The sequence below is a fragment of the Acanthaster planci genome, linkage group LG14 (assembly GCF_054643075.1).
Source record: "Acanthaster planci isolate LZ-2023a linkage group LG14, COTS_SCS, whole genome shotgun sequence".
Lineage (NCBI taxonomy): Eukaryota > Metazoa > Echinodermata > Asteroidea > Valvatida > Acanthasteridae > Acanthaster > Acanthaster planci.
In genome coordinates, this window is record NC_141790.1 from 13503709 (window position 1) to 13528921 (window position 25213).

Below are 25213 nucleotides of genomic sequence, written 5' to 3' on the forward strand. Positions count from 1 at the left end.
TAGGGGAGATCTTCACAAAGAGATCCCAGAGATTTCATCTTCAAAAGATCACACTTTAAGGGTTAATGGTATTTTGTGCATCTGAAAGAAATCTTGTTTCCGAGACAATGGTTCACGGGTTGTTGATATCTTGTAGGTAGGATATCGTCTTCCCGAGATAATGGTTCAAGGGGTGGTGATATCTTGTAGATAGGATGTCGTCTTCCCGAGATGATGGTACACGGGTTGGTGATATCTTGCAGTTAAAGGATATCGTCTTCCCGAGATGATAGTTCACGGGTTGGTGATATCTTGTAGGTAGGATGTCGTCTTCCCGAGATGATGGCTCACGGGTTGGTGATATCTTATAGTTAAAGGATGTCGTCTTCCCGAGATAATGGTTCACGGGTTGGTGGTATCTTGTAGGTAGGATATCGTCTTCCCAAGATGATATTTCACGGGTTGGTGATATCTTGTAGTTAAAGGATATCGTCTTCCCGAGATGATGGTTCACGGGTTGGTGATATCTTGTAGGTAGGATATCGTCTTCCCGAGATGATATTTCACGGGTTGGTGATATCTTGTAGTTAAAGGATATCGTCTTCCCGAGATGATGGTTCACGGGTTGGTGATATCTTGTAGTTAAAGGATATCGTCTTCCCGAGATAATGGTTCACGGGTTGGTGATATCTTGTAGGTAGGATGTCGTCTCCCCGAGATAATGGTTCACGGGTTGGTGATATCTTGTAGGTAGGATATCGTCTTCCCGAGATGATATTTCACGGGTTGGTGATATCTTGTAGTTAAAGGATATCGTCTTCCCGAGATGATGGTTCACGGGTTGGTGATATCTTGTAGTTAAAGGATATCGTCTTCCCGAGATAATGGTTCACGGGTTGGTGATATCTTGTAGGTAGGATGTCGTCTCCCCGAGATAATGGTTCACGGGTTGGTGATATCTTGTAGGTAGGATATCGTCTTCCCGAGATGATATTTCACGGGTTGGTGATATCTTGTAGTTAAAGGATATCGTCTTCCCGAGATGATGGTTCACGGGTTGGTGATATCTTGTAGTTAAAGGATATCGTCTTCCCGAGATAATGGTTCACGGGTTGGTGATATCTTGAAGGTAAGATGTCGTCTTCCCGAGAAGAGAGTTCACGGGTTGGTGATATCTTGTAGTTAAAGGATTTCGCCTTCCCGAGATGATGGTTCACGGGTTGGTGATATCTTGTAGTTAAAGGATATCGTCTTCTCGAGATTATAGTTCACGGTTTGGAGATTTCTTGTAGTTAAAGGCTATCACCTTCCCGAGATGATGGTTCAGGGGTTGGTGATATCTTGTAGTTAAAGGATATCGTCTTCCCGAGATAATGGTTCACGGGTTGGTGATATCTTGAAGGTAGGATGTCGTCTTCCCGAGAAGAGAGTTCACGGGTTGGTGATATCTTGTAGTTAAAGGATATCGTCTTCCCGAGATGATAGTTCACGGGTTGGTGATATCTTGTAGTTAAAGGATATCGTCTTCCCGAGATTATAGTTCACGGTTTGGAGATTTCTTGTAGTTAAAGGATATCGTCTTCCCGAGATGATGGTTCACGGGTTGGTGATATCTTGTAGGTAGAATAGGATTTCGTCTCCCCGAGATAATGGTTCACGGGTTGGTGATATCTCGTAGTTAAAGAATATCGTCTCCCCGAGATAATGGTTCACGGGTTGGTGATATCTTGTAGGTAGGATGTCGTCTTCCCGAGATGATGGTTCACGGGTTGGTGATATCTTGTAGTTGAAGGATATCGCCTACCCGAGATAATGGTTCACGGGTTGGTGATATCTTGTAGTTAAAGGATATCGTCTTCCCGAGATAATGGTTCACGGGTTGGTGATATCTTGTAGTTAAAGGATATCGTTTTCCCGAGATGATAGTTCACGGGATGGTGATATCTTGTAGTTAAAGGATATCGTCTTCCCGAGATGATGGTTCACGGGTTGGTGATATCTTGTAGTTAAAGGATATCGTCTTCCCGAGATAATGGTTCACGGGTTGGTGATATCTTGTAGTTAAAGGATATCGTCTTCCCGAGATAATGGTTCACGGGTTGGTGATATCTTGTAGGTAGAATAGGATATCGTCTTCCCGAGATAATGGTTCACGGGTTGGTGATATCTCGTAGGTATGATATCGTCTTCCCGAGATGATAGTGATATGTTATAGATGGGATTTTCCGTATTTTTAAAGAGACTTATACCCCAATTTGCATACTATCTGGAATAAATGGAGGCAACATTAAACGTGGAAGATACCTAAAATCAAAATATTAACAAATATCTTTTCAACTCATGGCACCCAAGAGCTATATCGAATACGAATTTGAAAAGGTTTAAAAACAAATTTAATTAAACAAAAATTAACAATCCGTGATCCTGCAAGTACTTTTTTAAATACACAAGTTAACCATAAAATATAAAACTTAAGACTCTAAAAATTTAAGCTAATAATGAATATAATTTTTTCTGGAGAAAGAGGTTAAGGTAGTTACATGTCAAATTTAGCAAAATGTAGAATAAATTGTGAGCATTGGTAGAGATGAGAGTTGCAGGTGAATGAGATGTGAGAAACCGAGCAGATAGCTGCGAGTAGCGAGGACAAACTGTTGCGCGCGATGGAGAGAAATCTAATTGGGAATGTTAAATAATTTTAGTAGAGTGTCAAAATAGTAAAGCAATTATAAACAAGTTATACTGAGTTTACATCAAGGACAATGCCTGGTACGTTGTCTACAGAATGGCCTGTGGCTCCAGAGTTCGTAAAAATAGCTGGATATTTCTGCCCTTTATAAACTGATGTCGTTGACAAGGTTAACGGTCGTTAATTGAAGAACCTGCGAAGGAGACGAAGGTGGACAATGGAAAATAGATGCTTCGATGTAATTGCTTGCAGGGTATGTTAACTCGATAATTTATCAGTAATAATATATTAGCATTGCCTGGTGCTTTGCTACACCGTTGTCAATATTTATAGTAAAGGTTATGGTGTAAAGTTTAATATTATGCATTCCTTTGATATTATTAGCTAAAATTTCTGAGAAAATTACTGTCCATTAGAATAGTGCCCATTAAAGGCCAAAATGATCGCCCAGTAATAACAGTCGACATAGATACACCCTTGATGGGACCGAGGCGAGTTTCCAGTGTAAAGCTAGCATGAAATTCGTTTAAATTTTGTTGTTAGCTTCTCAATGCATATTGGCACAACTACTTTGGTTCCTGTTCAATTTGAGGAATGAGTCACCTTGAGAACCAAGCAAAAAAGAAGTAAGCTTGAAGCTACGTTGGATTTTAAACTGAGAAACAGTTGCAAAAGTGCACTATGGATGTTTAAAGAACCTTTTTTAGATCGGAGAAGTTAACAGCAGTGCCTTGTGCGTTATCTTCATGTCTCTTCGAAAGAACCTCTTCAAAGAAGTCCATACTCTCAAGCAAAGAAGAGCAGACAGCTACTCAGTTACTTATTAATTTAATTATGCTAATAATCATTTGCACATCGACAACAACAGATGTAAGGAATAGTTATACTTAACGACTACAGTAAGATAAGAACAAGACGACTGTGGGGCATCATTTCTTTGGCAAAGGTACATTACCCATGGCGTGTAATATGACAACTTCGAGAGATCCCCACCCTCAAGCACACAATTAATGAAGGCATTTTCAGCGCATTTGTTCGATTCAGTTGGTTGATCAACAAAATGAAGGTGTCATTCATCTTGAAGTTATTGACAGGCGATGCCTTAAGCGTCTCCAGATTACACACTTCTAGAATTTACAGATGTATAACTTAAGAACGGCAAGACGAGAGCCTTCGTAAACGAAAAATTTGACGAGGCCGCTGTCTTTGTGTGGCGATGAATTTGAAGTAAAATATTCGAAATAGTAGATTAAACATAAAATACAATTGGAACAACTTTCCAAGGAGCCCTCCTCTTAGTTATTTCTTTTTACGGGAAGCAATGATTTTGTGAAGCAACAGATGGGACCGGAATGAAAATCCCGTTGCTTGTGTGTTCATATAAAATAAAGAATGTAATAACTGTACACATAATAATGTGTAGTATGTTGTGTCACTTACAACGACAAATGCTCGACGGGTGTCCAATGAATTGATGGCCCCGTTTTAGAACATGTAAGCTCTTTTTTGGGTGTTTATCCGGGTGAAAATCTTTCGCACCTCTCAATATCGTCCTCGTTCCCCTGATCTCTCCCGCTAAAAGAGTATAAAAGATGGGAATGGAATCCCAGTGCTCAGATGTACAGTCGTTGGGAGAGTGTTGAAACTTGACCATTGACAGCACTTATTTCAGGTTGTAAGAAGTATTCGAATGAGTGTCATGCAGCCCTGTGGAAAAATGAACATCAGGAAAGAAAGAGAACAAAGTTTTTAAAAGGTCTCGATGTCACTCGATGTAAACAACTATTTTATTAGATCCGAATTACTGTTTGCAATGTGCCTTTGTAATGATGAAGACTTAAGATTGAAGATGTGTTGAAATTCTCTGGGCCATTTGGGCAACGCAATTTTTAAGACCGCACCTGGAAGTTTTCTTACTTTCTGTCAGCCTGAGGTTAACGGTTACAATAAAGGTCAAACCCTTTAATAGTGCCAGGGCGCCCTCAATGTGGAATCGAGACGGTTTTTCTGCGAATGAGAAAATAAGTTCTTTATGAAAGTGTAAAATTTACCTGAAGTGGTGCTGCGACTTGGAAACGTCTTCACGGTACATGTAATGAACCGATGAAAGCTAATCCAAAGACAAGGCAAAACAATCTTGAATCATAAACGAAATAACAAAAAAAAATACTTACGAAATGTGATGCAGCGACAAGTCGACTAATAAAACAAATTAAATCAACTCAGTGGTAACAGAAATGTTATTACGTGTTCCCAAACTATGAAATTGACAACCCTTCAAAACATATGCTTTGTGCTTTTGTGTGGTGTTTTATTTCAAGTTGTATTATCGTTATTGAGTAACCGATGGGGCATAATTGATGGGTGCTTATGTTAACGTTTTTCACAGGTGTCAAAATGGTTCTTATTGATTCATTTTTTCTTTCAAAAACGACGTAAGGACAAAATCAATGTCAAAATGTCTAAAGGACGCGTACCAGCTCTGCGAATGTAGATGTTTAAAGCCAGTGGCTACAGATGGCTTGGGCGATATCATCCTTTCTAATTTTCCATCCAAAATATCTGTAAAGAAATAATGTAAACTGTGATTGTATTAGCAAAAGAGAGGAATATTGTGTATAAAAGGGTAGCTGTAACTCCCAACGATGGCTCAATGATTCTGACTGATTCCATGACTGAGTTCAAAATGTGGCCGCTAGTTGATATAGCCATTTTGTGCATCCCTTGTATATTTATGAAAAGTTCGATAACCAAAGTTCCTGCAGGCTAATAAGTAATTTTCTATTGTCAGAGAGTTTCTACACTTTGTTTTTGTTGCCGCGAGCATTGCTATTGACAAACTAGTCTAATTTCCATGCTCCCGTAGCGTCAGCTAATTCGGGAGAAATCCACTTTTAGGTAGGGGGCCATAAGGAAGAAAATTAACATTTTAAAAGCAGTTGCTTTTACACCTGTTGACAGAAGCACTCTAAAATTGAGCAACTAATATGAGACCTACGTACCTATTCTCATTTCTGTGAAATCAGATTAGCAACAGTCAGTGATCCTCTTTTTTGATAGTATATATTTCCTGAATTTTTCGGGGTTTAATTCGACCGACCATCACGCTATGGAATTAAGGAACTTTCAAAAATCTGAAATAGTTCAAGGTAATCTATGCGAGAAACTTGACCGCCAGTGGGCCTGACCTAAGACCATTAGGACCTTTTTATGTCAGTCGGCCTGATTGTAGACCATTAGTTCCAATCGTAGACTAGTATGCCTATTCGTAAACCAGTGCGCCTATTCATAAAAATAGGCCTAATTGTAAACAACTGTAGGCCTATAATTGTACACCAGTATGCCTAATCGTAAACCACTATAGGCCTAATTTTAGACAACCAGGCCTAATTGTAGACCACTAGGCCTAATCGTAGACCAATAGGCCTAATTAAAGACCACTAGGCCTAATTGTAGACCACTAGGCCTAATCGTACACCACTAGGCCTGATCGAAGACCAGTAGGCCTATTCATAAACCAGTAGGCCTAATTAGAGACCAGAAGGCCTAACTGTAGACCAGCAGGTCTAATCGTGGACCAGTTGTTGTTATTGTATACCACGCAGTAGGCCAAGTCGTAGATCAGTAGTCCTAGTAGTAAAAGGCCTAGTCCTGGACCAGTGTTGAGTAGGCTTAAACGTTGACCAGGAGGCCTTCACCAGTAGGTTTAACCATAGACCAGTAGGCTTAATTTTAGACCAATAGAACTAATCAAATTTTTTAACAACTGGATTTTCGACAACACGGACGTATGTTGCCTACGTAATCAGTTGCAATAGAGCAAGCAAAATTGCTTGAGAGGCTTACTGCATATTGAGTTGGCTGAATGTCGTACCTAGACGTCAGCTGAACATTTTAGAGAAATTCTTTCCACGCCTGGGCACCTCAATGCACGTTGAGTTGAAATGATCAAAACCACATTGCAATTAATCACATTAACCGAACCTAGCTCCGCTAGGAAGATTCCTTTTTGTCAGTCCATTTTCAGCCACCAGCAGTATCACCTCAAATCGCTGGGGGCATCACGGACCAGGAACCGGAAGCAGGAAGGAGGAACGACCAGTGACAGATGACCTGCTTGCTGGGCAACCCATTTCTTCTTGATGAGGTATGTTTTAAAAGCACAGTGTCTCTTTACCCTAATCTGTCTTGTCTTTGTCAGTAATGCAACCAAACACTACTGGAATTGAAAATGGCACAAAATCTTAAAACTAACGAAAAGAATTGAATTACCATCCCAAAATACATTCTTTATTTTGTTTCATATAACCACACAGCCAGACATGCAGAGCGCAGAGCTTCGATTTCACTCGTGGTGATCGACGGAGGAAGGAAACAACTCAAGAGGATGACAGGTCAGAGACAGGTAAGGAAATGGAGGCACGGAAGGAAGCCTACGGATGGCAAGATGACCCCTCTCGTTGACTTGCTGTTACTGACGGCTAAGGTATTTTTGAACATAAACTGTTCATTTTTTTATATATAGTCATTAATTAAGGTAATTGTCATGGTTTGTCGGTGGAAAGATTTTTCTATGATTGTTTTCTCTTCTCAACAGATTTTCCCTGTTGCTTACTTCAAGTGATGACGGCTTTGATGACATATTACGGAGGAGGAGTATAGAACTATAGGGAAGGACCACTCAAGTTTTAAACACTTAAACAGAGACTGCGGGAGATCGTAAGGATAGAGCTACTTTTCACGAATATTTTTGACAGTGGATAGGCCATAAAGCTACCCCCATATTCTTTAATAATGGTAGATTCTGCATCAACTTACTACTAAAACTTTCAGAAATATAGTTTTATACGCGTACAGGTTAATTTTTTTAAAAATAAATGACTATGTAACATGTAATAAATAGCGCCCCCAGTGGAACAAAATACCAGCCCCTACCTTCCTCATCGTCTTTTAGTCTTGTCGACCCAGGAGTCCTCATTTTCCTTTTTTTAAAATTCTCGAGGTAGTCGATCCAAAAGATAAAAGTTCGTGGCGTTAATCTGTGCTGGAAATAGGAGGGGATGGGAGATGGGGAAAGGTTTGGGGGTGGCATGAACATTTGAAAAGCGGAGGGGTGACATAATACGGGGTCGATGTTCACGATATAAATGTTTACCTGTAATATATTCACAATAACATATTTGTGGCTTTTTAAATTGTCCTCCTTTTTTGGAATGATAGTAAATGCGTTTTAGTCGTTGGAAGTCTGAAAAAGTTTCAAAATTAACTTTAATTTTTGCTTACCACGAAAAAGTGGGGGATGATCCAATAGCCCATCTCTCAAAAAGTGGGGGGAAATATACCCCCACCCGCCCCGGGATTTACGCTCGTCAAAGTATATCGTCCCTCTAAACGGTGGCTGAAAGGGGGGGCTGAAGGGGCAACTTATTCCTTTTCCAAACATTTCCCAAAGTTGACATAATTATCCGTTAACAATTACCGTAATTTTATCCTATCCAGTTGGTTTTGACCAAGGGAAGTCAAAACTAAATTCGCCCTGTCTTAATCACGAGAGGGCGCCCTTATGATTTCAAAATAAGTCTTTGCATCGATCTATGACTTAAGTTCACTGTAAATAACAGCGTGAAGCAAAAAACACCTTGATTTGGATCACCATGAGGCTTTATTTACTCAGAAATATTTTGTTTAGATTGAATTTGCATTAAAATGTTGAATTTTACAATGTTTCCAGACTTTATAGTTTTAAATGTCTGTCTTGAATTTGAATAACCGGATCAAGGGATGTGAATAGAAGATGGAAAAATAAACAAATGGTATACATGTATCTAGGTCTTGGATCGATAGGGAAGTCAGGTTAAAAGAGAAAATACAGTAATTCCTTATTTTTACCGTGACAAAAATCATTGCATCTGCATTGGAAAAGTGAGAGTGCATTGCCTCCGTGTAAACCGGAGCAAAAACATCGTTTTTCCTTTCCAAACATTTGATTTCTCTTTCTCCATAAATCAATTTAATAAAATAACGGCCCATAAGGAAATAAGGTTAAGGTTCTCTCCCATAACATTCCATTAATGTTTTTAGGCAATAATGAATCTAATTGTTTGAATTTAAAGGTTTCCTCTAACTTCTTAAATCCTAATTTCGGTTCAGCTAGTATTCCACAAAGCCAACTATCAAAGAATACTTGAAATTTCAATACCTCTTGTAGACGCTATTTATAGCCATAACATGTACTTATAAACTATAATACTCATTGATTTTATTAATATTAACCGATTTTACTTAAAGTTGAACCTCCCTCGCTGACAATTCAGTACTTCATCTTGAATATGGGCTTTTTCTTCTTACTTTTATGATTTATAACAACCGATTTATTTACTGCTCTATAAGACAAAAAATAGTCTGAATATAATACCCTAATCATCTTGAAATGTACAACATTTTTTAGAAATTCAGGTAACAAAAATTGATCAAATATTTAACCCACCCTCCCTCTCCTCCAAGATTTGAGAAACAAGTTAAAAGTCTCCCACGCTTTCCGATGCTTTTCTTCAACGTCCTGCTCCATTGGTTTCCTGGGATTTATTAGCGATCGGCAGTGAAAATATTTGTTCACTGGCTGCCGCAGGAGGACGCCCTCTTGCAGTTTCAGTAATGACTTTTATCCTTTCAATATCATCATTTCGGCTCAGGATCAATCCCAAGTGTTTTCACTGCAGAAGTCGTTGTCCTTTCGATTGTAGTTGACGGTGTTTCCGTAGTTGACGTCACTTGCTCTGTTGTTGGCTCCAGTGTTGATTCCTGCTTCTCAGTCAGTGGATCTGGGGCTGGTGACTGAGACGCACTTCTCGTGAGAATCTGCGTTGTTTCAACAACTTGCGTGGTTTCCAGGACCGCAGTCGTTGTTGACGGTTGAGTCGTCGTGGCTGTCATCGTTGTCGTACTCTCTGTCACAGTTGCCGTTGTTTGTGTCTCTGTCGATGCAGTAGATAGCCCCTTGCCTCCATTTCTGGTCTTACAACGCTTTGACGGTCTTCGTTTTCTTCGTCTCTCTTCATCGTCATCGTCACGGTTGAATGAGTTTCCTCCTCCCCGCCCCCGTCCCCAAGAACCACGCCTCTTGTTTGTCCAGGGTCTAGGATTTCTTTTCAATGTTCTGATTTCTGATTCGTCTTCTTCGGATGAACTGCTATCTGAACACCCACTGTCGTCATTATCATCTTCTTCTGCAACTTGAGACGTAGGACGCCCCCTCTTTTGACTTCTCCATTTATTACGGACTCCGCTGGCGCCCTTCTTTTTTTTACTGTTTTTCCACCAAGGCCAAGATGCTCGTTTATCGCGGTACTGCTCGGCGAGTCTGTATCCTGAGTCTTCAAGGTTGTGTGGGCCCTCATTGTCCGTGTTTAGCCATGCTCCGAAATTTGTTTGAATTTTTGGGGGGTCGAGCTTAAGCGCCTGCTCGGAGATCATGCTCAAAAAATGCCCGCCGGTACGGATGTCCTGAATACTTGATTTACCACCATCGCCCTTACCCTGTTAAAGAATAGTGATCATATACTCAACTTTAAAATTAACATGCTTCCTTCCCAAAAGGAATATCAATCATTCGAGGAACATTAAAATTAGCATTTTGTGACTATATCGTGAGTGTATTGGCAAGTTCTGGAAGTCTGTTTTCATTCGCATTCTTTTTTCAGAAGCAGAAATTGATTCGATCTTCTGTAGCCAGCTGTGTAGCTTGTGGTTGAAACAGCTCCAGTAATGAGAATCGACTAACGCTGTGATTATCTACAGGAAACTGACGCACCGAACTTTACAGGGACTTAATTGAACAACCACCGCATAGGATAAGAAAAGTTTCGGTTTCTCAAGAAACTTATCTTGACTAGCAAATAGAATGAGTTTAAATTCAATTTTAAGGTTGCTTATCTCAAATAATTTGACCCGAAACACGTTTTTATTCCAAATTGTCATGAAGGGGAATCGATATTTCTTAATTTTAGTTCATCAATCACTTGTATCATTCTGATTTGGAAAGTGGCCCAAAGCAATCTGCTCATCACAAGTTCAACAAAATCGGTCATCAACTTTGGTCTTACTTTGAATCAAATCTCCTTTTGTTTTCTTTATATTCTCTGAGGATGCAAAAGGGAAGAAGAGCCTTGAGGTGCCGTTAGGGCCCCTCGGCCCCCCCCCCCCCCACACACACACGTTGCACCACTGAAACTGACGAAGGATTTAAATAGAAATGTCTTTGTTCTAAGTTTATCGGATACTAAGACTCTGATGCCCAATCTTAATTTTCAAAAGTTATGAGAAGCAAATACACGGAAAGTATAATCTCACCTGGCTGATCTCATACTCTTTCCTTAAAACAACTCCAGGCTTGCAAGGAACGAAGCAAGTGAGTGCACACATGATGAAGATGAGGCCAAAGCGAGCCATTCTCCAAAGCCAAGAATTTTCAGCTCTTCTCGATATTAAACTGCGTGTTCGTTCAGCTAAAGGCAGAGAGCATCTGGGCCAGCGACTCACAGCGTCCCTGTCGGCGCACTTTGTCTAAGAGTCATTTCCTGTGGCGACGCAGGGGTTCAAAGAGGCATATCACATCTGTGTGTCTTCTCACATGAGATGCAACTGTGACATTAGGGTGCCTTGTGAAAACCTTAGCTCCCAGAGTGACAAGTTGAGCCACTGTCATTACATCTGAAGCTAGCGTACTGAAACCACAGTTTATATGTGGGTAAAACACACACCTGCTTAACATTTTGGCAACGTGACTGCTCGGTTCTCGGAGTTAAACTGGAGCCAAACGCCAAAATCCCTGGAGCATAAAACACAGGAAATTGGCCAAATGTATGGTTTTCCCTTACGCGTGTTACCCATTAAGCTCATGTTCCTCGAAAAATATTAATAAATATGGCAGCAGTCCTCGTTCCGTGAAGCAACGACTAAAAATGCTGCACGCTGAATCATCATTTATTGACTGTCATCCTTTTTAGTGAACTACTACTGTGACGACGCGTCCGTTCGGACTTTGGAAACAATGACCTAGGTATGACCCAAATAGTCTAGCCTGTACCTATTTTCAGGATATCCGTTTGTGGTGTGAATCTATATTGTGAACACGTATCCTGCTTTCGGGATTTCCTATTTTGAGTCATACAGAACAAGAAAGGACTGTTTTTACATCATGATCATAAGAATACTCTGAGATCAAGTAACGAGCTTTTATACAACAGGAACTTGATGCCAAAGTAAAATTGTGGGGGACAAAGGGAGAGGGACTTGAAGTGTTTGGATTTTATTGTCACAACTTCTGACTTTTATTATCCACTTCTAAATTTGTAATGGCTGTTTTTCTCCATATTAATTTGGTTCCAAATGTGTTCATCGTTTTACAAACTTGTCACAGATGTGAGTTAGTTAAGCAACTGATTACTAAGCACTGTGAAGAAATTTCGGAAAAGTGGAATATCTATTTTTATATATGAACCACTTACAATAAACGTGTTGTAGGCCTACGCAATAGAACAGTTTCTTGCATCTGGGTTATCTTCCTACTACTTGTATAGAAAACAAAGTTTATAGTAACATGCACACTAAATAGTTAGTTAATAATTGGGTCACCAATGGTTGGTCTGACTGTTAATGTTTGAGGTGAAGATTCTGACGTCATCGTTGACGTCACTGTCGTCTCAGAATTTGGCACTGTATTCGATTCTTCGGTTGTGGTAATATGTGGTGTTCCTAATGTGTTCGTCTGCCGTTGAGATACCGATGTTACTTTTTCCGTGAACTCTGCCTCGGTGATCCGATTTTCTGTTGTCATTGCCAATGTTTTAATCGATTCTGTTGCCATTGCAACTCGGGTAGTCGATGGTGGAGGTGATTCCCCTAGAGTAGTCGGCTCCTCTGTTGGCTCAGCTGCTGTTGTTGACATAATCGATACTGTTTCCGGTATCGCTGTGGTTTCCACTGGAGTTACCATCTCGGTCGTCATATTCGGTTCCTCTTCCCCACAGTACTTCTTACTCCAGAAGATTTTGCAGCACCAACGAATCCACCATGAGTTACGGTGTCCATTTTGTCTTTGGCTGTGCCTATATGAGTCTTTCTGCCAAAGGCTCCCCTCCCGGGATTTCTGGGAATGCTGGTCAAGACGAGTTTTACGTAGGTTGGTTACAACACTGGTTAAAGTGGACCTGGTTTCGTCCAAGGTGTGTTTCGGCTCGTTCCCCGGCGAAACATGTCTCTCCACGCGGTAATTGTGATGACTGTCCAGACTTCTTTTGAATTGGGTGATTGTGGGATCTGAACCTTGGAGAACCTGTGCAAACAAACCAAACAGAGTTTTAAAGCTATTTGGCGTAAAACTTTGGTAGCAAATTGAACAACTTCAGGCTAAAGAAATTACTGAAAAATGGCATGTTCCAAGTTAAGACTTACCACGTCATATCTACCTTCTGGTAAAATAACAGCGACAGAAGTAAGCAAAGCCAAGAAGCTGATTCTTATCAAAACTACCATTTCGCAAGGATTTACTACCAATGTTCGCGCCAAAATCTAAGAAGCCAGGTGCTGGATATTTCCTCGTAAATTTGGAGACTTTTCAAAAAGCGTGATTGCTGAGGTTTTTATAAGGCTTCTCTAGTGGAAAGGTCGAGCCTATATCCTGTAAAACCCTGAAATTGAATTACATTCAGTGTTCCTTTTTGGCAACACTCGAAAAGAATCATGCCAAGGGAGTGCCAAATTTGTGGCCTAGTAACCCAGAAAGGTGCGGCTTTCCCGCTGTATGTGTTACTTCCATTCAGTAATATCCAACATCCAATGTCTGATTTCAAACTTGTCAATGACATCGTTGATTGTACAGAAGCTTTCATTCTTTTCAACCTTAGGCTTGTGTCATTCCTCAAATCTCCTATCCTCACACCTACTATTCCGTTTTCCTTCAGTGCTTACGGGAAACTGTCATCAGTATTAGTCTTAGCTCTCTTCGTTAGCTCTTTTTTCCTTCATTTCATGACGCTCAATATACTCTTCAATTCTCACCAGTATCTATACAATGGTCCACTTGCCGATACAGAGGGCCTACCCACTGCAGGTACCCGTGACAGATTTAGTTCAAATTCAAAGTAAACCAAAGCCTTGTTTTTCCTCAAATTTCGGTGGGTGGCCTGCACAAGAAGCAAAAGCTCGAGAGGGGGGGCTAACCGGTGCACAAGCCCCCTGGCCCATTACACCGTTGTCCTCTAATGATTATGCAACAACCAGTCACTGCTCTCTGATGTCCAGAAACCCCATGACAAGCTGCGGTGGGGGGGGGGCTAGTCATGACAATCCCTTTGCAGTTTTCAACGAGTGACTCTGATGCCAGCAGGATGTGGCCAACCACAATTATTCATCACTCAGCCGAAACCGTACGCACCCATCATTCTTTATTTTAGCCAACAGCACTTCCTCTTTTTCGACTACTGACGCTCCCCTTCCATCTGTGCAAATACAACCAGCATTTAAAATAGTCTAGTCAACCTTGAAACAATGAAATGATTAGCAGGTTAAAGACATATTATTCACTAAACAAATCTTGTGTTACAGTGTCCTGCTTTGAGGTTTAGCGAACGTTGTAGTCTTACTGCCTTACGTACTTACATTATGTTCCAAAATATCATCTCACCATTTTTAGAATTATTTCAAGACTGTATTCATTACAGCAAAGACGAACATGTAAGACGGTTTAAAATTTCTTGTCAATACAGCCCAGATGCTCGACCGGAAGAAATCAAATATAAGCGAGGAAAGTTCCACTAGGTCGACCTGACTCCCCAAATTGATTAATGAATGATAATCTCTTTCGAAAAACGTCCAGGTCGATATGTCGGGCTCTAAGTGTAAAGTTAATTGGATTCAAAGTTGCTGCTTGGCATAAAACACTCTGATACACGAGTACAAGAGCACAGGGCAGTGTTTTTGACTTCTTGAGGATAGTAATACTTGTGGATGAGTGGATGCTCTATCGTCTTCAGGGGGCATACTTGTTTCGGCTCATTATTTTGCTGCCCAGTTAACAAAACACTTCTTACACTTCCAGCACCCTCCTTTACGGAGTTGAAAATATAATGTTAGTGGTTGGCACACTGAGGCGCCTTGTATTTATGCGGGTTTGTAACAAATATATGCAGGTAGGATGAGCGCTTATCCTTTAATGTATAATTAATGCCCTCTTAATTAAAGCAAATAGATCGACACTTCCGGCATGATTCTTTCGTTTCTTATAGAATTTTCACTTCATTTAACACTTAAAATTAATTGCCCCTAACGATATCTGATACAATTATCGTGCATCCTGCTCGCAGTGGTCATTGTTGCATCCATGTGAAATCCAAACCTTTAAAGTGACTGTCGGTTACATTATTCTGGGGTGAACAGTGTAGGGTGCAGACTTTTTATTATGATTACAAAATAAAACCACGTTTAGCAATGATAGAGGAGGTATAATATTCATTCTCATTTGAAAAGGGGAATGTTCATGATTTAAGTCCAACGCAGAGACAGCAAAGGAAAGGTAAGCGCTGTTGGCAATGAATTTAAATTTTAGTACCATTCTGGCTGCTAGCAAAGTAGATATGTTCTTTGACCGTTGTCCTCTTGAGGAAATTGAATGTAAACTTCGTAAGAAGCTTTATTCCTTGTGTTACTTCTTACTGAAGGATTTTTCCGAAAATCTTTGGTAGGTCTTCCAAGCGGTGTCACCCTTTGTGAAGACAAGATGACGTTGTCTTTTCGAGGATTATTCGCATCTTTAGTCATCTTTTTGGGTCCTGTCCCAATTATCACAGGTAAGGCTGTTGCTACCATGATTCCATTGAAGTTTAGTGAAGTCGTAAGGTTTATCTTAAATAGGTTTTGTGGTACTATCTCATAATATCATTGGAACGTTATCAAAATGAATGACGAGACTTTCTCTCAAGACAATAATTCATATCTGCAACCAGACATTTTTTCAAATAATCTTAATCTGGAACAATAAAACTTCCTAACACGTTCCTGGCAAGAGATTTGATATAGTTGTCTTCACAAATTGAAAATTAAAATGCTGCACACTTTTCATCGCGTTTCGCTCGTCTGTCAACCTTTAACAGACAATTCAAAATAAACCATAATTTAAGATTTATGGAATCCAGGATGCTGTCTGTTCTTTCAGTGAAAGTCAAGAACAGTGTAAGTGTAGTCCTTGTTGTCATATTATGACATTTTCCTTCCATCTTTCTTCCATCACGTCATATTCGCAGCTGACGATAATGCGTCAACCCATGAGTGTCTACGCACCTGCGAGTGGCCTCCTCGGCCGCGCACCTGTCGATATGAGTTCACTTTAGAGTGGTATCACACCATCTCCACTGCGTGCTTCGATTGCCCTTTCAACGTTTCTGATTGTTATCGACCAAACTGCATAGCCATCAATGGGGAGAAGCGAGCTGTATCTGTTGTTAATCGGCAGTTTCCGGGACCGAGCATACAGGTGAATGTCCGTTATGGGTGATTTAGGATTTTCTTTAAGAGCAAATATTTTAGGAAACGCGTCTGGTTTGGACAGTTCACTTGGATTTAGATTTCATTGACGAATTTAAAAAGTGATTGGGGTCATTTCAATGCTTGAGCAGAAACTTTAAGCTGCAGTTGTCTGAAATAGTCGTATTTTATGTTTAATGGATTGATATGCAAGTAATCCATTTCATAATTAAACAGAATTTTTCACACATTCTTCTTCTTGCTCCTCTGCCATTTAAAAAATAGGTTTGTGAATGGGACACCATTGAAGTCAAAGTCGAGAACAACTTGGTGGGCAGTGAAGGCGTGACAATCCATTGGCATGGTTTGCATCAACGTGGGACACCTCACATGGACGGTACACCGCTCATCACCCAGTGTCCTATCTCATTCAGATCCAGCTTCACCTACCGATTCCAAGCACTGATGCCTGGTACCTACTTCTGGCATGCTCATAGTATTCTTAGGGCAGACGGTATCGTAGGTTCACTCGTCATTCGACAGGCAGCTCCAAGAGATATTCACAGTAGTTTGTACGACCACGATCTGCCGGAACACGTCATTATCATGCAAGATTGGGTCAACCAACTATACGTGGAAAGATTCGCCAGGCTCGCCTTTCACGACATACAACAGGAACCAGATTCTCTGCTGTTCAACGGCAGAGGGCGGTATTTCAAGTTCAAAGGCACATACTATAACAAAACCGTCTATACTCCCCGACATGTTATTCACATAAAGCAAGGCGAGAGATACCGATTCCGTGGCATCAGTAACACTGTCATGACATGCGCCTTCGAGGTGTCCATTGATGGACACAACATGACCGTCATCGCGAGCGATGGTGCTCCTGTTGAACCGCTCGAAGTGGGCGCCTTTGGCATAACTAGTGGGGAAAGGTACGATTTTGTCCTTGACGCCAAGGCTGATGTTGGCAAGTATTGGATGCGGTTATCAGGTCAGGATGCATGTAAAGACATGCACGAGTTAGCTCTGGTGGTGTATGAGGGAGCCGAAGACCACCCCGATCCAGAGGAAGAACCAGATTATTCCACTCGCTCCGGAATACTTTTAAACCCGTATAACATGAAGGGTACTGCAAACATTCTGAATATCAATCAACTAAATGCCACAGGTAGGTTTTCTTTACCATTGCCAACAGTTTCAGTTTTAGAATTATTCATCAATTTAATCAGCCTTCCTTTGAATTCGTCACATAAAACCCTGTCTTATCTTGTCTCGATTCTCTGCACAAATGTACTCAGACAGAAGGGATACATATCTTCATAAGATTTCCCAGTTTGTAACACCAACTCGAACAACAATCTTTGATTGATGTCGAACCATTGATTTGGTTCTCCAATAGAAGGCCTGAATGGAGTTGCTGGAATGATACTTTCTTACTTGAAATGTAAGCAAAGACAGCATCCATACATTTTCTCTGTCTATAATGTTCACTTTTAGGGCAAGATTCCAGCAAAGACACAATCCCAGAGGCTGATGTTGTCTACTACATTGCTCTCAACAAAAAGTTGGTGATCAATTCCTCTGCTGTGAATGAGCACAGCAAACCGACCATCTTCGGCCAGCTGTATGCGCAACTCAACCACATCACGTTCAGACCCCCATCAAGACCACTTCTCACACAGTCTCACGAGATCCTGGAGCACGAATTCTGCAACTATGAAAGTGTTATGGCCCATCAGGAACGTTGTACGAAGCAGCAGTGCGAATGCACGCACACCTTACAAATTAATATGGGACAGGTAATTATCGGAGCATTGTAGGCAACCAAATGTTGTGTGATAAAATCCCCCTAAATAGATAAATCGTTGTGTCATGGAAAACAGATTTTCTTTGATGTAATTTTTAAATCAAATATTTAAACATCTATTGATAACCCGAGATGAGATTCGAACCAGTCAAAAATAAAGTGGTGATTTCGTTAAAATCGCCTGCATCCTGGCTGAGCCACTGTTGCTTTTGTCCCTGTTGTCTTCTGATCTACATAGTTCTCTGTCATTCCAGGTGGTAGAGTTAGTGTTAGTCGACGATGCTAGAACCTACGCCCAGGCGCACCCTATGCACCTTCATGGCTACAGCTACCACGTCCTGGCATTTGATGTACTTGGCAACTCGACTACCATCGAAAAGGTCATTCAGCTGGACAAAGCAGGTAAATTTGGTGGAATTTTTTCAGATAAAATTGTATACGAAAGCAGAAACCATCATGAATCTTGGCCAGATTTTAAATCTTCACAGTTCATTTGGTTATATTTCAGAAAGAAAATAAATTTATATTGTAAAACATTCATTATTATAAGAATAACGGCTACAACTCGTCATGATTGGAAATCGTTCCTCTGTTGTTACTGTTAAGTAACAGTATTCTGGAAGACACCATTTTTTTGTTTACAAACATGGAACTGTAACTTCACAACACCCTTAATTATTTTGCTTAAGTTACTGACCACAGCAAACGGAAGGGTCATTTGTTATGATCAGCTGAATGATTTTCTAATTGTCTGAAATGCACATTTTGTGTCGTACTAGGGAAAATTCATCGCCGGACCGTGAATACACCAATCAAAGACACCGTAAATGTACCGGTCGGAGGTTATGTTGTTGTGCGCTTCGTGGCAGACAACCCCGGCTGGTGGCTGTTTCACTGTCATTCGGAGCCGCATTTATCAGTGAGTACTCAAACTAATAAATTATGGAATGTGGGTAGGGTTTTGTCTCAGATATACTATTTTGAAACAAAATTCTGTTCAGCTGAGGAAATTCTGTTGCATATCTGCCAGTTGCGAATTTTTAGCTCACTGTGATGAAGAAATTTAGCATATGTAAGCATTTTGCGAGTTTCAGAGGGGAGTAATCAAACAAATGTCGTAAAAAAGCATCGGCGAAATGTAAAAATCATAAGAATCGAAATAGCGTTTCCTTTCACTGATTTCATTTTTACTTTTTCTTATCAGGAAATATTTTAATCTTACCTGCATTTCTTGAATTTGGTGTTTTTCAGGCGGGAATGTCCATGGTTATCCACGTTGGTACAGATAACGATCTACCGCCAATCCCTCGCGATCTACCCCGATGTGGTGGTGACTGGTATCCCAAAGACACATGAAACAGTTGGATCCAAAACTGATAATAAGGCCATTGCGTTTCAATTAAAATTCTCTCGCAATACCCATCTGGTTCTCAGAGAGGTCTCTAAATAAGCCTGAAATTAATTTAAATTCTAATACACGTATTTAGGCAATGGAGTCTCTGACATTAATTTAATTTCTAATATTTAGGCAGTGGAGTTTCATTGCTGCAAAAGTGAAGAAAAATGCGACATTGGTGCGAAGCCTACCCACCTATGTTTGTTCTGCTAATTGTGTCATTGTTAATAAATACGACGCACATCCTAAAATCATCAAGCGGTTTCATTCAAATTTAGTAAGTCTTCACTTCTCTGTAGTGTAAATTTATCCTTTTTTCGCGGATCGTTTGTTTGTTTGTGTTTCTTCTTGAAGATCAGAGAGTCCCTTGAGGATGGAGGGATTCCTCTACCCTCTCATGAAAAATGATCACGCATTCATTTTGCATTGAATGCTGATGTTTAGATTGGAGTCGACGTCATACAGGGTTCTTGCATTACCATTGGGAGCTTTTATTAAAGCGCCCCGCTGGCGTCATTTCCTCTGTTTACCTCAGTAACTGAAAGATGATAAAGATTCTTTTTTACTGCTAATAATCACCCTCTTGTGTGCTGTCGTTCCGTGACATCCACATCAAGTAACTTATCCACTTTAATGGCTATGCAGGTAGTATGCATATATGCGGGCAGCCTTGGTGATCCCCCCCCCATTATTTAATGTCCGTCCTGATCCTACTCAAGCCAATAATGGAGTTCCTTGCTTATAAGCCGTAAAAGTACAAAATGAGGGTCATCAATAACAATGGCTAGTTTATTCTAAGCCCAGTCTAGAGTTAGACGTTCAAACGATGACTTCCTCTTCACCGAATGATCCACGGCATTGGCACCACACAAGCACATTGCCCCAGACAAGGAATGAACACCTTTACGAATTTCTTACAACATGTGTTTTACTGGATAGGCATATCAACACTAAAATCATTTGCGGTGCACACAATTCTTCTGCTTCTATTGCAGAACACACAGCCTAATTCAGGTGAGTTTGATTGTTTGTGTTCATTTCAGACTGTGAAGGTAACGTTTTAAACAGTCAGAGGAAGTACGACAAATTAAAGTAGTGTTTAAGTATTGTCTTGTCTTTTTAAACTGAAATTCAGTGAGGAGTTGCGGTGTGTACATTTTACGTTATGATGTCCCCTTGATGGCTATTTCAAATTTCAACCATTCAACTTGTCTTTTTTTCTGTCAGCTAATCGCCCTTCAGAGCCACACAAATGTTTTCGGCCTTGTAAATGGCCCTCTAGACCCTTGACTTGTCGTTATGAGTTCACCCTTGAGTGGTACCACACTATGTCAACTGCCTGCTACGATTGTCCAGCCAACCAGACAGACTGTAACCGGCCACACTGCATACCGGTCAACGGCGTACCACGAACTGTCGCAGTCGTCAACAGACAGTTTCCAGGTCCCAGCATCGAGGTAATGGACCTTGAGAAACTTTTTTCAAATAGGTAAAATATTATAGAAATTATTGCATGTTCAAGTGGGGAATACACAATGCTAACTTCAGTGATACTTAAGCTCAAAGTTGTCATGAAAAATTTCGGTGTGACTGCACGACACAACCTCTTTAATTTCTGCTGGTTAGCTTCGTGAAGAAATTTCATAATAAAATAGTTCATAGATCTTGTACAGAGCCAAGCCGTTCTAACTAAATTATCCTAGAGAGCAACGTTCCATCGAGCTTTAGTTGGTGATGCAAATTAAGTTTAACAATGGCCGACACGCTGACAGAGCCCTCCACCTCGTGCTTTAACACTCGAAGCATAACATATGGTTTGGCCACTTTGTTTGAGTGTTATCCTCCCGTAGGCTATTAAATATAATTAGACTTTCTTTGTTATATGCATTAAGGTTTGTGAATGGGACACCATTGAAGTCAAAGTTGAAAATAACTTGGTGGGCAGTGAAGGCGTGACAATCCATTGGCATGGTTTGCATCAGCGTGGGACACCTCACATGGACGGAACACCGCTCATCACCCAGTGTCCTATCCCATTCGGATCCAGCTTCACCTACCGATTCCAAGCACTGACGCCAGGTACCTACTTCTGGCATTCACATGGGTTGCAAAGACCGGACGGTGCTGTGGGAACGTTGATCATTCGGACTGGTGCTCGTGACGATGTGCTTGACGACTTGTACGATCATGACCTGTCGGAACATGTCATCATCGTACAAGATTGGATCAACCAACTATACATCGATAGATTCGCAAGGATAGCTTTTCACGACATGGCAAAGTCACCGGACTCCATTCTCATCAATGGAAGGGGGAGATACAGAGATTTTCTCTGTAGAACTCCGAAAAGAATGAATATTCCAAGGCATGCTTTCCACGTTAAGAAGGGAGAGAGGTACCGGTTCCGCACCATCGGAAATAGTGCAATGGCGTGCGCGTTCGAAGTATCCGTTGACGGGCATAATCTCACAATCATCGGTACAGATGGTTCGCCAGTGCAGCCCATTCGGGTCGGTGCCTTCGGAATATCGAGCGGGGAGAGATATGATTTTGTCTTGGAGGCTAGGGCACGCATTGGGAAATACTGGATGAGGGTTAAAGGTCGTGATGCATGCATGGGCATGCACGAATTAGCCCTCGTGGTGTATGAAGGTGCTTCATATTACCCCGATCCTCCAGATGAAAAACAACTGGATTCTTTTGGTACTCTTCTTAATCCTTACAACATCAAAGCGGAGGAGAATCAAAAATACACATCTGTCCTGAATGCCAACGAACTCAATGCAACCCGTAAGTTCAACCATTAGCTTTTTGTGAGTCCTGGTCAACAATTTACCATTATTAAAGTATTTCTTTCTTGATACATCTATTAAAAATAGTCTTCCAGTACTGATTCATCAGTTCTTTGCAACGTTTTACCGAGCAAACCGAATGATTTTGACGATTTTTCACCGTGGTAGCATTTTGGTCAGATTTCTCTTTTCAATATTGTCCATCACAGTGACTGTCAGTATTCGCCTTTTTGAAATTTGTCTCACTTTTACATTCTGAAATAATGCAGGCATCGAGATATCACGTGATCCTGATATCGTTCATTATGTGGGTATCGATATGCCTTTAGTCAACACCAATTATTACACCCATCCGAGGCACTCCTTGGCTCTACAAGATAACGGTGACAGACCAACCACCACGGGCTTATTCTCAGCACAGATCAATCACGTTTCCTTCAGGCCACCCAAGGTGCCACTTCTTACACAATCTCGCGAGATACCAAGAACAGAAATCTGCCGGTTTGAGAAGGAGGCCAGTAAAATACAGCGCTGTAAGAACGAATACTGCGAATGCACGCATGTACTTGAAGTTGAACTTGGTCAGGTATTGCTAAATAATTTTTCTATCTAGTCTTTTACAATTGTTTAAAACTGCTGTCACTTAGTGACAAAAATTGTTAAAAGGTTAAGTCTTTTGGTTACGAAAAATCTATCGGAATTTATTTTCGGGTTTCTTTTGTGATGTCTCGTTTGTTTGAAATTTGATGTCACTTTTTAAGGTGGTAGAGTTGGTGATTGTCAATGAGGCACAGCGCAACTTCAACGCTCATCCGATGCATCTCCATGGCAACCGATTTCAAGTTCTAGCAGCAGACAAGGTTGCAAATGTGACATCAGTTGAAGAAGTCATGCGTCTTGATGAAGCAGGTATTCCAATGCCCAAATATGACCACAGGAGCCTCGGAGTGAGGCACTTGGCCGAAAAGTGGCAGTAACAGACCATTTCTTGAATGAGATATATATATATGTTAAAGATTATTAAATGGCAAAGTCCATTGGCCGGTGGCTCCTGTGTACAGACGTGTACTGTTCCCGGCCACACCCATGTAATTTGGACAAATGTATATGGCATACTCTCTTGCTGTGTGCTACAACTCCGCTAAGTGGTAACCAGCGATACTCTCTGATACCTTAATTCGAGCTTTCAATTGAATTTAATTTGTGATAAAAAGAGCCAAGTTGTTATTGATAAAATATCTGGTATTTGTCTTTTTCAGGTCAGATTACTCGGCGGATTCTAAAGGCTCCCCTCAAGGACACCATATCTGTACCGGACGGAGGCTACGTCATAATCCGATTCCTTGCAGATAACCCTGGTTGGTGGCTATTTCATTGCCACACTGAAGTCCACCTGTCGGTGAGTACTGGCCCCCAATTGCATCACCATCCACAATAGACAGTTGCTTGATTCTGCACTCTAAATATTCGAATGCCTCCCAACTGAACAAGTGTAACTCTCATTAAAAATTAATCAAATTCTAAGTGTGAAGTATGGGTGCATATTTAGAGGGCAGAATTCTCAAAAGTTGGTTTACTTTGCAGGCCGGTATGTCCATGGTGATTCGCGTTGGATCGGAAGACAACCTGCCTCGATTACCAAGCAATTTACCGAGATGTGGTGGCGACTGGTACCCACCGGATCTTCGCACGCTAGAAACTACAGCCACACCTTAATCTCGTTGGTACCCCGTTAATGTCAGTGGTTGTCAATTGCATGGTGCTATACTCAGAGTAGACTGGTTTATGTGATGAAGGCTTTAGAAAGGCCAATTCACAGGGCAAGGAATTAAGAGATATCGCTGTGAAAAAAATATCGCACAATTAGGTTTAATTGTAATGCTCCTCGGAGTTTATGTATCTCAGGTAATTCCTGAAATTAGGTGATCTGAAATAAAATGGTGAAAAAGTTACCAATAAAAATGTAAATTCAAGCGTCAAAGTTCGAGTATCGTTACAAGTCAAGGAGTGAATAAATAACAATATAAACCCGTATTCTTGGCATTCAAAATAACCATGTGCAGCTGGTTGCTGTGCTAAGGATAGGATCTCTGGGGAGGGCTGTTCAAGGTTTGCCTGGGCGTGGCAAGGAAAGGCCCCAATGTAATGACCAAGTAATTTATAGTATGAGACAACGTAGTTCAACCCCTAGAGTAGAGTTATGGTGCTTTAACCTTAAGCTACCCCACACTTTGAGACAATCACCTAGCCGCACCTTTGTAGTTTTCATAATTATTTACCAAGAAGTTTGCATTCGTTTGTCGCAACTTTTCATATGATCTATATGTGATTTTTTAAAATTAATTCAAACTGTAGTCAAGATGCCCTTAAAATAGAAGTATGGGTGGTAATAGTTATTGTGTGGGTGCGTGTGTGTGGGGGGGTGTGTGTGTGTTATAAAGTGATTCATGCAATTTGAGCCGGCAAACATCTCTCTGTTTTACATCTGTATGTCTCGCCGCAACCCCTGACTACGTTAGAATATTTAAGCTCACATCAATTCAGGAAATTCACTTGGGTCAGCGTACCCAGCTTTTTTTATAACATGGCCTGAAGCTGATGAAACCAAGCAGCAATTCGACCAATGACCTGTTCAAAAATAAGCTTGAGAAAGGCATTAATAAAGGGCGTCAGGAATGTTTTCATTTGGACAAGAATTCTGCTATTCCGACCTGCGAGTAGTGACAGATCAGTAGCTCTCTCGAAGAGTGTTAGCTTATTGAGATTGCATGTTTGAAGGCGGTGTCTGTAGATCGTTAAAATTCATTACACTTCAAGGAAACTTGCGATTTCTCGATTATTTGTTGTCAAGAACACCTGAGGCGTGCGTACGCCAGTACAACATTTTCAGTTTCTTTTTCCGCAATAATCTTCAATCCTAACAGCGACGTCGTTGCTATTCACCAGGGATTTCAATTTCAGCAAGATCTCTGGTACACTCTGTGGCGTTCTTCTACGTCTGAACCCAGTGCTTGCCATGGGGCAGG

At 40.9% G+C, this 25213-nt stretch overlaps 4 protein-coding genes across 6 annotated transcripts; 2 read left to right on the forward strand and 2 right to left on the reverse strand.

The window, feature by feature from the left end:
• The first annotated feature begins 2034 nt into the window (after positions 1-2034).
• Positions 2035-19649, forward strand: LOC110981651 (multicopper oxidase 3-like). Of its 2 annotated transcripts, XM_087145748.1 has the most exons (10): positions 2035-6815; positions 6985-7073; positions 7266-7387; positions 15409-15513; positions 15967-16196; positions 16472-17360; positions 17690-17991; positions 18254-18401; positions 18779-18918; positions 19251-19649. In XM_087145748.1, the coding sequence occupies exons 4-10, from the start codon at positions 15444-15446 to the stop codon at positions 19353-19355; spliced, it is 1884 nt and encodes a 627-aa protein (XP_087001874.1). In that variant the 5' UTR covers positions 2035-6815; positions 6985-7073; positions 7266-7387; positions 15409-15443; the 3' UTR covers positions 19356-19649. The 2 variants fall into 2 exon arrangements, with proteins under 2 accessions (XP_087001874.1, XP_087001873.1); XM_087145747.1 differs by lacking the exons at positions 2035-6815; positions 6985-7073; positions 7266-7387 and adding an exon at positions 15074-15239.
• LOC110981768 (uncharacterized) lies at positions 8308-11666 on the reverse strand. The gene is made up of 2 exons (XM_022239645.2): positions 11018-11666; positions 8308-10204 (listed from the first exon to the last, which is right to left on the reverse strand). The coding sequence occupies exons 1-2, from the start codon at positions 11114-11116 to the stop codon at positions 9347-9349; spliced, it is 957 nt and encodes a 318-aa protein (XP_022095337.2). The 5' UTR covers positions 11117-11666; the 3' UTR covers positions 8308-9346.
• Positions 11835-13267, reverse strand: LOC110981769 (uncharacterized). The gene is made up of 2 exons (XM_022239646.2): positions 13121-13267; positions 11835-13001 (listed from the first exon to the last, which is right to left on the reverse strand). Exons 1-2 carry the CDS (start codon positions 13199-13201, stop codon positions 12282-12284), a joined length of 801 nt encoding a protein of 266 aa, XP_022095338.2. The 5' UTR covers positions 13202-13267; the 3' UTR covers positions 11835-12281.
• Positions 19650-20103: 454 nt separating the features above from the next.
• Positions 20104-25135, forward strand: LOC110981740 (multicopper oxidase 3-like). 2 transcript variants are annotated; one of them, XM_022239559.2, is made up of 7 exons: positions 20104-20409; positions 20623-20852; positions 21288-22185; positions 22457-22773; positions 22949-23096; positions 23447-23586; positions 23772-25135. In XM_022239559.2, the coding sequence occupies exons 1-7, from the start codon at positions 20241-20243 to the stop codon at positions 23901-23903; spliced, it is 2034 nt and encodes a 677-aa protein (XP_022095251.2). In that variant the 5' UTR covers positions 20104-20240; the 3' UTR covers positions 23904-25135. The 2 variants fall into 2 exon arrangements, with proteins under 2 accessions (XP_022095251.2, XP_087001871.1); XM_087145745.1 differs by lacking the exon at positions 20104-20409 and having other exon boundaries at positions 20750-20884.
• The last annotated feature ends 78 nt before the right edge of the window (positions 25136-25213 follow it).

What these genes read in the sequence shown, in the direction of transcription:
- LOC110981768 (XM_022239645.2), bottom strand. Translation starts at nt 11,116, where the DNA reads ATGGCTCGCTTTGGCCTCATCTTCATCATGTGTGCACTCACTTGCTTC. An exon ending in AAGAGTATGAGATCAGCCAG is followed by an intron (nt 10,205 to 11,017) that starts GTGAGATTATAC and finishes ATTCTTTAACAG; the next exon opens with GGTAAGGGCGATGGTGGTAA.
- LOC110981769 (XM_022239646.2), bottom strand. Translation starts at nt 13,201, where the DNA reads ATGGTAGTTTTGATAAGAATCAGCTTCTTGGCTTTGCTTACTTCTGTC. An exon ending in CAGAAGGTAGATATGACGTG is followed by an intron (nt 13,002 to 13,120) that starts GTAAGTCTTAAC and finishes TTGTTTGCACAG; the next exon opens with GTTCTCCAAGGTTCAGATCC.
- LOC110981651 (XM_087145748.1), top strand. Translation starts at nt 15,444, where the DNA reads ATGACGTTGTCTTTTCGAGGATTATTCGCATCTTTAGTCATCTTTTTG. An exon ending in CAATCAACTAAATGCCACAG is followed by an intron (nt 17,361 to 17,689) that starts GTAGGTTTTCTT and finishes GTTCACTTTTAG; the next exon opens with GGCAAGATTCCAGCAAAGAC. An exon ending in TACAAATTAATATGGGACAG is followed by an intron (nt 17,992 to 18,253) that starts GTAATTATCGGA and finishes CTGTCATTCCAG; the next exon opens with GTGGTAGAGTTAGTGTTAGT.
- LOC110981740 (XM_022239559.2), top strand. Translation starts at nt 20,241, where the DNA reads ATGATCCACGGCATTGGCACCACACAAGCACATTGCCCCAGACAAGGA. An exon ending in GAACACACAGCCTAATTCAG is followed by an intron (nt 20,410 to 20,622) that starts GTGAGTTTGATT and finishes TTTTTCTGTCAG; the next exon opens with CTAATCGCCCTTCAGAGCCA. An exon ending in ACACTGAAGTCCACCTGTCG is followed by an intron (nt 23,587 to 23,771) that starts GTGAGTACTGGC and finishes TTTACTTTGCAG; the next exon opens with GCCGGTATGTCCATGGTGAT.